Genomic DNA, 12,410 nt, shown 5'->3' with positions numbered 1-12,410 from the left:
ATAAAGTAAAAGTCATACCAAAACGAAAACATATATAATGAAAAATATATATACTGTGCTATATACTGTAAAAAGTAAAAAAAACCCACATACTTTGAATGGAAAAATAACATATATATATATATATATATATATATATATATATATATAATAAATTTATAATAAATGAAAAAGCATTTATAATAAAGTAAAAATCATACCAAAACAAAAAAACATAATAAACGAAAAAAATATATACATAATTAACGTGAATTAAAAAAAAAAAAGATAAAATTGCGCAGATTTTCATTGCGTAATCGTATCGCGGGTTAAACGAGGACACACTGTGCTTAAAAACATGTTGTGCGCTGTAAATTTACTATCACATCCAATCAAACGGCCCTGTGCTGTCGCCCGTACGTTCTCGATCGATGCAGATCAGCTCGTTTGCTTGATGCTATCGCCGAGCTGATGCATTTGACTGACTTTGATGTCTTCCTGCGTTAAGAGTCGTACTCCTCCAGCGGCTCCGACAGCGGAAGCGGAAGCGCCCAAAGCGGCTCCGGATCCGAGAGTGAAGAAAGCGAAGAAGCTTCCGACTCGGAGGAAGAGGAGGAGGACAAGAAGAAGAAGAAGAAAGAATTCAAGAAGCCGGTGCAAGGAAGCGAAAGGTGAGATTGCGGTTGTTGTTTTTTTTTAATCTTGTTATGTCATAAATCATATTTACATACTATGACGTGGAATGCTTGTACCAGTGAGCAGAGCAGTGAGGAGGAAGAGAGGAAGCGCGCAAGGAAGAGCAAACAACAGAAGAGCGACTCCGAGTCGGACGAAGACGAGGAGAGTGATTCCGAAAGCAGCCAATCCGAATCTGAAGACTCCGAGTCGGACGTGGACGTCAAAAACAAGAAGAAGGTACTGACACGCGTTGGATGTTTGGAGATTACTAAAGGTTGTCAAGTCAAATTTGAATTGAAATTGTCATTTTCAGTCGACAGCAAGTTGCAAAATTTGTTTTTAAAGGTACTATTTGTAAGTGAAAAATAATGAAAGTATCAAATTAATTATCGACAAAATATTATTTTCTTATTGCTATACTGGGCTAAATAAGTGACGTATCTCCTTAACAAATGTCTTGGAAGTTTTTCAAGCCATCGCGTGGTCAAATTTTTTTTTTGCTTCAAATTGCGAGCCAAAGTCTGAGGTTATATTTTGACATTGTAAACCACTGTAACATGCACATTTGAAACTTTAACACTACATTACATTTAAATGTACAGAAAAAAAAATTACAATTATTGATGCCATTAACTCATTCACTCCCAGCCATTTTCCCTTCACACCCGGCTGTTTTACTGGATTTTGACTGATTTGGCAAGGCCTACAGAATATTGTGTTCTAGGGCAATAAAAACATGGAACCTACCAAAATAAAAACGTGTATTTCTATCTTTTTCCGTTCTGCAGCATTTAGCATTCGAATATAGCTAAGTTTCATCATTATTGACAAATCTGCTTAGAATTGTGGGGAAATCAGCTTGTTTTCTTCATGGCCCTGGTTGATTTATTATACTCTGCTGCCCCCTGCTGGCCGTTTTTGTAATATCTACTGTTGCTTCAACTGCCCTCTACAGTAGAAAGGCTGCATCATAGCTTTCTGTATGCTCTAGCATATAAAAAAAAACAAAAAAAAAAAACACAAAAAAAACGTATAAATACGTCTTTGGGACAATAATAAAAAAACATATAAATACGTCTTTGGGACACTTAAAACATTTAAAATAGAACATATTTATACGTTTTTGGGAGCAAATGAGTTGAAATGTACTGCATGTAAAAGTTCAATAAAATTTGTACCTCAATAAAAATACTTTGGTAACACAAAAATCTTTTGTCTTTCTTGCAGGCCGTGCAATCAAAAGCTCCCTCCAAGCCCGTCATGAAAGACAGCAAGAAAGAAAAGAAAGAAATGTCACTGCTGGATCTTGACGACTGTGAGTTGTTTTTTTGGTTTTTTTTTTAAGCATCTATGTCCTCTCAGCCACAGTTATATTCCATGCACATCGTTTCCCAACATTTTTCTCACTGCACAGTCGAACCGGCCCCTTCGCCTCAAGTCACGCCCGTCAACTCCTTCCTGTCCAGCAGCCTCGTCACCGACCTGGAGGGCTTGTCTTTGTCTGACTCGGTTCTCTCGCCCACGGTAGGGGCACACTTTCATCCGCGCTGATATTCCATGTGCTCGCGATGATGATGATAATTACAGCTGGACCAGTGGTTGACAATCACCAGTCTAGAATAACTAGTTCTGAATTGATTGAGGCTCGTTTGGCTGAATTCTCTAGTAGGGATGTAACGATAATGGCAATATGGTGATATTGCGATATTAAAACTCCCACAATATAATCGTCGTCTTGTGACAATATTAAAAGCAGTACAACTGTTAAAAAAAAAAAAATTAGGATGATTTTTTTGTGTAGTTCTAGCACCCTCTGGTGGCTAGTTTCTAGTGCATTTAATTTTCACAAGGCATGTTTTGACCCTTATTAGAGATTGTAGGTTGTTTATGTCACGCCGCCACCAGGCGTGGCGGCTCATGCTTTTATTTTTGTGTCTCGGTTTCCCGTTTTACTCTGAAATCCTAAACTCTCCTCTCACCCCAGGTCACTTGCCCTTCCTGCCGCTCACTCATTACCGGTCCCCGCCCATGATTATCACCACCTGCCACCAATCAACCCACACAATAAAAGCCACCTGCATTCTCCCCTCCGTTGCCGAAGTGTCACCGTCAGTGCATGGAAGCGTCCACAGTCCTTATGTCCCCGTTCATGTTGCCTAGCGTTGTTGCCTTGTTTTTGTGCCTTTTCCTCCCTTTTGGAGCGCCTTTAGTTACCCCTTTTGCCTTGTGCCCTTTTTCCTCCCTAGCGGAGCGCTTTCTGTTGTCCCCAGTACCTTTTGCCTGTTTTTTCCTCCCTAGTGGAGCGCTTTTTGTTCTCCACTTTTTCCCCTCCCTGTTCTCCTCTCAGTTTGAGAGGAGACCACTGTTGGCCGGAAATAAACCTGCTGCCTTGGTGGCCTACCTTACGCCTGCGTCTGAGTCCTACTTGACCCCGCCTTGTCAGTACACTTCGGCCAGCATGGACCCAGCAGGCACGGTCGAGGCCGCACTGCAGAGCCAGGAGACCCGGCTCAACAACCAGGACCGGATCCAACAGACCATGCTGTCCCGGATGGAGGAATTGACCAGCCAGGTCCACGAGCTGGTAAGCCTTTCACGGCGTCGAGCGCCAGCTCCCACTGGACAGATTCCTCACCCTGAGTTCTCTGTATCGACCACGCCATTCACCGGGGTAGGATTGAGACTGGCCTCCCCAGAACGATACTCCGGTGAACCCGGACGCTGTCAGACTTTCCTCACGGAATGCGACATTCATTATGAACAGTTACCACAGGCATTTCCCACAGCCCGATCCCGAGTGGCCTTCATGGTGTCTCACCTGACGGGTCGGGCCAAAACCTGGGCAACCGCGGAATGGGCCAGGGGTTCCTCGGTCTGCCAAAGCGTACAGGACTTTCAAATCGCTTTGCGCCAAGTTTTTGATCCAGAAAACAATGACCGAGAGAAGGCACGAGCACTGAGCCGACTTCAGCAAGGCAAAGAATCTGTCAGCGACTATGCAGTTCACTTTCGAACGTTGGCAACAAACAGTGGCTGGAACGACATCGCACTTCACGACCATTTTTTGAAAGGACTCTCACCTGTCATTCAAGAGCTTCTGGTTCCCGTAGATCTCCCCGCGGACTTGGACGCCTTGATTTCCCTCGCCATCCGGACCGATCATCGTCGTCAGGAGCTGGCCAAGATCGGCGGACCGCGAAGGAGAGAGGAACCCACCCCCTGGACGCGGCCACCGGAGGCCAGAAGGCTGCGACCCATCTTTCCTTCCCGACCGGAACCAGGAGAGGTGGACCTCGCCAGCGACGAACCCATGCAACTGGGAAGGGCTCGGCTTTCGCCGGAGGAGAGACAGCGCCGACGCCGAGAGGGCCGTTGCTATTATTGTGGTGGTCTTGGACACTTGGTGGAAGCCTGCACCACGAAGGGCAACCCTCCGGTGAGTTCTCCGTCACCCCGACCAGCCAAGAACCACAGACTCACGCAAATTCAGATAACTCACCACAATGTCACCACAGTTCTGTCAGCCCTTATCGACTCCGGATCCGACGAAAGTCTCATGGACTGGGAGCTCGTAAGGCAAATACGATGCTCCACCGAACCCCTTTCCGCGACCATCCTGGCTAAAGCGCTGAATGGCAAGGAGCTCTTCAAAATCACCCATATTACTGAACCTCTGGAAGTCCGAGTCGGACCTCACTTCGAGACTCTCCGTTTCCACGTTTTCCACGCTGCTTCCCCCACTTTGGTGCTGGGACACCCTTGGCTGTGTATACATAGCCCCAGAATCGACTGGAACACTGGAGTTGTTCTGGAGTGGGGAAAGGACTGCAGCTCTCACGGGTCGGAACAACCCGCACTCCGAAACTCCACAGCCCAGGTTCACCAGGTGACTCTCGTCCCACCGGCTCAAGAAGAGTACCCGAACTTGCACACTGTTCCCTCCTGCTACCACCATCTGCGGGAGGTCTTCAGCAAGACCAAAGCCATGACTCTCCCTCCACACCGCCCATATGACTGCCCGATCGATCTGATTCCCGGTTCAACCATTCCCAAGGGGAGACTGTACTCAGTCTCAGGACCCGAACGCCAGGCCATGAACAACTACATTGATGACTCCTTGAAAGCCGGCCTCATCCGACCGTCTTCCTCGCCTGCAGGAGCAGGCTTTTTCTTTGTGAGTAAAAAGGATGGATCCCTACGCCCCTGCATTGATTACAGTCCTTTGAACGACATCACTGTCAAGAACCGGTACCCATTGCCCTTGATGTCCTCTGTGTTCGATCAGCTGCAACAAGCCAAGACCTTCACGAAGCTCGATCTGCGGAACGCCTATCACCTCATTCGGATCCGTGAGGGAGACGAATGGAAGACAGGCTTCAACACTCCTCGGGGACATTATGAATACCTGGTCATGCCATTTGGCCTCACGAATGCTCCCGCCGTCTTCCAGGCCATGATAAACGAAGTACTCAAAGATTTCATCGACCACTTCGTGTACGTCTACCTGGATGATATCCTGATCTACTCTCCTGACCAAGCAAACCATCGAAACCACGTGAACCGAGTCTTGCAACGCCTGCTGGATCACCGGCTTTACGTGAAAGCAGAAAAGAGCCTGTTCCACGTCAACACCATCTCCTTCTTGGGATTCGTCGTGTCACCCGGAAAAGTGGAGATGGAAGCGGACAAGGTCAGCGCCGTGAGAGATTGGCCCACGCCGGACTCACGAAAGAAGGTGCAACAATTCCTCGGATTCGCCAACTTCTACCGGCGATTTATCAGAAACTTCAGCACCATTGCCGCCCCTCTGCACGCCTTGACCTCCCCACAGGTTCGATTTAGGTGGAACACGGAAGCAGAAAGAGCATTCAAGGACTTAAAGGCTCGCTTCACCAATGCGCCAATCCTCAGAGTCCCTGACCCCAAACGCCAGTTCGTGGTGGAGGTGGACGCCTCGAGTATTGGAATTGGGGCAGTACTGTCTCAGCGTTGTCAGGAGGACGGCAAGACACATCCCTGCGCCTTCCTCTCACGAAAATTATCTAAAGCAGAACGCAACTACTCAGTCGGTGATCGGGAGCTCCTAGCTGTAAAGGTGGCTCTCGAAGAGTGGAGACACTGGTTGGAAGGCGCCGAACTCCCCTTCGTGATCTGGACCGACCACCGAAATCTGGAATACCTACGCCAGGCCAAAAGACTCAACCCTCGACAGGCCAGATGGTCTTTGTTTTTTAACCGCTTCGTTTTCTCTCTGACCTACAGACCCGGCAGTAAGAACGTCAAGGCTGACGCTTTGTCAAGAATTCACGAGTCCGAACCACTGGAAGCCGAGCCTGAGACCATTCTGCCCCGGGACTGCATAGTCGGGGCCATGAGGTGGCAAATTGAGGACGACGTCAAAGAGGCACTACGGAACGTCACTCCCCCCACGTCATGCCCACCACGCCGACTCTTTGTGCCTGAGGAACTGAGGGCCCAGGTAATACACTGGGCCCATACTTCACGATTATTTTGCCATCCTGGAGTCCGCAGGACCATGTATGCTGTCGCCCGGAGATTCTGGTGGCCGGCAATGGAGACCACAATCAAGGACTACGTAGCTGCCTGTCCTACCTGTGCCCGCAACAAGACGTCAAACCAGTCCCGGATGGGTCTACTCCAGCCACTACCAATCCCATCCAGACCATGGGCGGAAATTTCAGTGGATTTTGTGACCGGACTACCACCATCCCATGGTAAAACCACAATCCTCACAGTCGTCGACAGATTCTCTAAGATGGTTCGTTTCATCCCATTAACCAAGCTCCCATCCGCCAAGACCACAGCCGACATCATGATCCACCACATATTCAGGTTTTATGGTTTCCCCTTACACATCGTTTCCGACCGTGGACCACAGTTCGTCTCCCGTTTTTGGACTCAATTTTGTAAAGCCCTAGGTGCCAAAGCTAACCTGACTTCTGGGTACCATCCTGAGGCCAATGGGCAGGCAGAACGGCTGAACCAGCAGCTCGAAACCGGTCTCCGATGCCTCGTCTCCCAGAACCCGACAACCTGGAGCAAGTATCTAGTATGGGTCGAGCTCGCGCACAACTCTTTGCCCACATCTGCCACAGGTCTCACCCCTTTTAAATGCGTCCACGGCTACGATCCGCCATTCTTCGCCGAACTGGAAGAGGAGGCAACGGTCCCCTCGGTCAAGGCCATGATCCGTCGGTGCCACAAGGTCTGGTCGGCGGCCCGGACGGCGCTTCAACGCCAGGGAGACCGGGTGAAGAGGGCCGCCGACCGGAAGAGGAGACCGGCACCAGAATACCGCCCAGGCCAGCGAGTTTGGCTATCAGCCAAACACCTCAGGCTCAAGGTACCATGTCCAAAGTTGGCCCCGCGCTTTGTGGGGCCTTTTCCAGTAACCAAGTCCATAGGACCTGCCGCCGTTCGACTCCGTCTGCCACGATCCCTCAGAGTTCATCCTACATTCCATGTCAGCCAAGTCAAGCCTGTTCATGAAAGCACACTGGTGCCCTCCGAACCCGACCCGCCCCCCCCGGAGATGATTGAAGGCGGCCCCGTTTACAAGGTTAGGAAACTTTTGGATGTTCGTAATCGGGGCCGCGGAAGACAATACCTGGTGGACTGGGAGGGATACGGCCCGGAGGAAAGGCAATGGGTCCCCTCCCGGTTCATCGTTGATCCCTCTTTAATTGATGAATTTTATGAAGATCACCCTGACATTCCTGGGCCGTCAAGAGCCGGCCGTTGAGGGGGGGGTACTGTCACGCCGCCACCAGGCGTGGCGGCTCATGCTTTTATTTTTGTGTCTCGGTTTCCCGTTTTACTCTGAAATCCTAAACTCTCCTCTCACCCCAGGTCACTTGCCCTTCCTGCCGCTCACTCATTACCGGTCCCCGCCCATGATTATCACCACCTGCCACCAATCAACCCACACAATAAAAGCCACCTGCATTCTCCCCTCCGTTGCCGAAGTGTCACCGTCAGTGCATGGAAGCGTCCACAGTCCTTATGTCCCCGTTCATGTTGCCTAGCGTTGTTGCCTTGTTTTTGTGCCTTTTCCTCCCTTTTGGAGCGCCTTTAGTTACCCCTTTTGCCTTGTGCCCTTTTTCCTCCCTAGCGGAGCGCTTTCTGTTGTCCCCAGTACCTTTTGCCTGTTTTTTCCTCCCTAGTGGAGCGCTTTTTGTTCTCCACTTTTTCCCCTCCCTGTTCTCCTCTCAGTTTGAGAGGAGACCACTGTTGGCCGGAAATAAACCTGCTGCCTTGGTGGCCTACCTTACGCCTGCGTCTGAGTCCTACTTGACCCCGCCTTGTCAGTTTATATGCATTACTGTTATGTACAAAAGCACAATGTGTGTGTGTTTTTTGTTTTTTTTGTTTTTTTTTTGAATTAGTTCATTTTTACAATATTGTGACCTTTTTTAATTTCACCAACTTCCCCACAATATCGTGATAATTATTGTATCGTTGCTTTCATATTGTGATATCGTATAGTGATGTTTGGATATCGTTACAGCTCACAGCACAATTTTATTTTTAGTATGAGTTAATTTTTACAATATTGTCACCTTTTTAATATCACCAACTTCCCCACAATATCATGATAATTATTGTATCGTGGCTTTCATATTGTGATAATATCGTATCGTGATGTTTAGATATCGTTACATCCCACAGCACAATGTTTTTCTTTTTTGTTTTTTTTAGTGTGTTCATTTTTATAATATTGTGACCTTTTTTAATATCACCGACTTCCCCACAATATCGTGATAATTATTGTATCGTTGCTTCCATATTGTGATATCGTATCATGATGTTTGGATATCGTTACATCACACAGTGCAATGTGTGTGTGTTTTTTTTTTTTAGTATGAGTTCATTTTTACAATATTGTGACCTTTTTAATATCACCAACTTCCCCACAATGTCGTGATAATTATTGTATCATGGCTTTTCATATTGTGATAATATCGTATTGTGATGTTTGGATATCGTTACATCCCTATTCCCAAGTAGGAGTTTGTCAATTTATTGGGAATTCACCCAAAATGGCTCCTTTAAAACCAAAATGGCCAACTTCCTCTTCAATTTCAAGCCAGGGTCCTTGACACGCGTGTGTGCTGTTCTGACATATCCACTCAGTGTTTTTGTTGTTTTTGTTGATTCGACTAAGTCCGCTTTCGGCCGACGCGCGTTCGTTCACCTCTTGCCGACAGGCCGTCTCGCCGACGGGCGCGCAGAAGAGCTACGAGCTGCTGCACCGCATCACGGGCGAGGGCCTGTCGGTGGAGTGCTGCTTCGGCCGCCAGCCGTTCGGCCCCGACGCCAACATGGTGGCGGTGCAGATGCACTTCGCCAACAGCGCCGCCACAGACGCCAAGAACCTGCACATGGAGGACGTCAAGCTGCAGTCTGGCATGAGGGTCAAAGAGTTCCCGGAGATCGGTGAGTGGAGGCGACGGACGGATAGGCCGATTATCGGCCAGGGGCAAATCATCGGCCTTTTTGCGAAACTGAAGGCCGATAAAGCTGGTATCTCACTTAGTGGGCTTGCAAATTTAGTTTTTTTTTTTTTTTATGAGGCTTTGTAAGCTGTTCACAGATTATTATTTGGCGCAAAGACATTTTGAACATATTTGATCATTTGTCACTGTCTGCGAAGATATTTTGAAACCTGATGAAAACCCCAAATTAGCTACATTCACATGCATTTGTTGCTTAGTGTGATTTACATTTTTACTTTATGAAAAAAAAAAAAAAAAAAAGCTGACACTGGGAACTCCCTACACTTTATTTTTTAGAATGACAAAAAAAGTTACAATTAAGAAATGATGTTGAAATTTTTGAAAACTTTAATTACAGTCGAAAATTGTAGGGAAATCTATATATAATATTTAGCTTAACACATGCTGATGACCCTCGAAGCTCCCTGCAATTTTTTGTTAGCATTTTTAAACAAAGATCTCAATTCTGTATATGTTTCAAATTAAAAGTTTTTTTTTTTTTTTACGCTAATATTTTCTCTTTGACTGCAAATGAATATCGGCTTGAAATATCGGCTATCGGCCTCCTTGACTACTAATAATTGGGGATGTAACAATAATGGCAATATCGTGATATTAAATCTGCCACAATATTCGTCATCGTCATGTTCACAATATTTAAAAGGAACACATCAGTTTAAAAAGTCAGGTTGACTTCCATTTGTGCAATTCTAGTACCCTCTGGTGGCTAGTTTTTTTTTTAGTGCAATTTAATTTTCATTAGGGATGTTTTGAAGGGGAACGCAATATGCCTGTGAACCGAGTCAATATGTGGAGGAAGTCAATGTGTGCGTGCATTAACAAGTAAGCGCCTCAATATTATGATTGTTATTGTAGGTGGTTTATATGCATTGCATTTTTTTTTCATAATATTGTGACCTTTTTAAAATATCTCCAACTTCCCCACAATATCATGATAATATCGTATCGTGATGTTTGGATATCGTTACATCCCTACTAAATAATCGGTATCGGTATCTGCCTTGAAAAAAAATATAACGGACTATCACTTTTGAAAGCACAAGAGTAAGTAGCCGAAAATTGTACTCAAGTAACAGCACTGTTACTTTAGAAAAATACTGTATGACTCAAGTCAAAGTAGTCAACCAACTAATTACTTACTGAACAAATAAAGGCTTGAAATATTTCACTTTCCCTGGACATTCTTTTTTTTTTTTGCCACTGACCAGTATGTGGCATTAAACAAATAAATGTAGCAAGAGTAAATGCATCATGTTACTTCCCGACGTTGCTGTCTAATTTGTTTTCCTGCTTCCTTTCCGCAGAGCTTTTGCCTGCGGGTGAGACGGCCACCGCTGTGATGGGCATCGACTTCTGCGACTCCACACAAGCGGCAAACTTCCAGTTGTGGTAAGACTGATTTATTTATTTATTTTTTTGCCTTTAAAGACCATGTCTGAAAGGCAGTTGAAAACCAGCACAGGCAATTGTACTTTTTTCAAATGCCAGAAACAAAAATCATCAACTGTAAATGTGCTGACTCAGAGCCAATCACAAGAAGGAGTCATGCCACATCGCCAATGACAAAACTCTTTTCAACTCTGCGTTTTATTGAATTAAAATCTCCAAGAAAAACATGAGCAATGTCTGCGTGTAGTTGTCTTCGTGGAGCAGTAGGAGCTTAGCACTTGTGCGATATGAAATACAACAGAAAAAGCAGGAGTCGACCAAAGCAAGGGCATCAAAGTCATTTTGGAAAGATGGAGAAGCTGCTGAAAGTGAGAAAGTGTGGTTAAAAAGAAAAAAAGAAAATTAACTTTAGCCCATCGTTAGCTCAATAGCATAGTCGACCAAGTCACCTTTGAACATTTTCTGAAAATAAGAAAAAATAAATAAATAAAACCAATTCACAAACACAAATAATAAACCCCCACACATTTCACATTTCATAAATTATTTTAAATGTATTTTATTTTTTTAAATTACTTGGGCAATTATTCTATTAGGCTAAGGAAATGTAGCATTTATGGTAAAAAAAAAAATGTATATATTGTACAATTCTTTACATACTATTTTTCTTAATAAACAATGCTACAAAAAATGTTGTTTCACTGAGTCTGTAACGGCTTAACTCATTTGCTCCCAAAAACGTATAAATATGTTCTATTTTAAATGTTTTAAGTGTCCCAAAGACATATTTATACGTTTTTTTTTAATGTTATTGCGTTATGCTAGAGCATACAGAAAGCTTTGATGCAGCCTCTCAACAGCAGAGAACGGGTGAAGCAATGGTAGTAATTACAAAAACAGCCAGCAGGTGGCAGGCGAGTATAAGAGATCAACCAGGGCCATGTTGAAAAAAAAGCTGTTTCCCCACAATTCTAAACAGATTTGTGAATAATGATGAAACTTTGCTATATTCTAATGCTAACAGCTGCAAAACGGAAACAGATGGAAATATACTTTTTTTTCCTGATGAAAGAAGAGACTTTAATCTTTCTTTTGGTAGCTTCCATGTTTATATAGCAATAGAACACAATATTTTGTGGGCCTCGCAAAATCAGTCAAAATCCAGTAAAACAGCCGGGAGTTGCTTCAGTGAAAATGGCTGCCAGTCAATGAGTTAACAACATTTCCATTCATTCCAACGGGCAAAACTGATTTGAGATGAAAGTCTTGTTTTCTTTTCCAGCACTCACAGCAGGAAGTTCTTCGTGTCCATCCAGCCGCCGGTGGGAGAGCTGATGAAACCCGTTTTCATGACCGAGAACGAGTTTAAAAAGGAGCAAGGTGAGTGGACGGCGATAATGACATCGTTGTTGTTGGCAGAAAATGACCAAGAGGAGGTATACGGTAGAACCTCTCAAGTTGAACGTCCCGAAAGTGCCACAATTTGACAATTTCATTACCTTGGCACTATTTTGATGGAAAATTACAACAACATGGAGCAGTCTATCTTCCACTTTGGAACATCTCAGTAAATTACAACTTACAGGAACGAAAGGTTAGCAACTCACGTCTACATTTTTTTTAATTTTTTTTTGTTGCACCCATGTCTACACAGGAAAAACCCTGATATTGCATTTCATTGAGATGCTCCACTGTATTAAAATCACCATCTCAAGTCTTGTGTCGGTATTTGTGGATGTTGCTTGTGATATAAGTAATCTCGTAAGCGAAATGTGATGAGCACCTCGTTCGTTATTGTGGCCGAGTGTCCTTTTAATGTCCCGACGG

General features: G+C 45.1%; 2 protein-coding genes across 21 annotated transcripts in view; one reads left to right on the top strand and one right to left on the bottom strand.

The window, feature by feature from the left end:
- The window catches only part of sv2 (synaptic vesicle glycoprotein 2), a 42,254-nt gene that overhangs the window by 396 nt on the left and 29,448 nt on the right, over window positions 1–12,410 (bottom strand). The gene's annotated exons all lie outside the window — the stretch shown is intronic.
- ap3b2 (adaptor related protein complex 3 subunit beta 2) overlaps window positions 1–12,410 on the top strand; it is a 43,993-nt gene that overhangs the window by 26,118 nt on the left and 5,465 nt on the right. For all 19 annotated transcript variants that reach the window (XM_077517552.1, XM_077517548.1, XM_077517553.1 and 16 more), the window contains 7 exons: window positions 488–650; window positions 735–894; window positions 1,885–1,972; window positions 2,072–2,181; window positions 8,886–9,114; window positions 10,499–10,583; window positions 11,866–11,963. In XM_077517552.1, coding sequence (XP_077373678.1) covers window positions 488–650; window positions 735–894; window positions 1,885–1,972; window positions 2,072–2,181; window positions 8,886–9,114; window positions 10,499–10,583; window positions 11,866–11,963 — 933 coding nt within the window. The remainder of the gene's footprint in view (window positions 1–487; window positions 651–734; window positions 895–1,884; window positions 1,973–2,071; window positions 2,182–8,885; window positions 9,115–10,498; window positions 10,584–11,865; window positions 11,964–12,410) is intronic.

The sequence above is a fragment of the Festucalex cinctus genome, chromosome 3, assembly GCF_051991245.1.
Source record: "Festucalex cinctus isolate MCC-2025b chromosome 3, RoL_Fcin_1.0, whole genome shotgun sequence".
NCBI classification, from domain to species: Eukaryota; Metazoa; Chordata; class Actinopteri; order Syngnathiformes; family Syngnathidae; genus Festucalex; species Festucalex cinctus.
The sequence above is the reverse complement of the archived record's forward strand: the minus strand, read 5'-3'. Positions and strand labels throughout refer to the sequence as shown.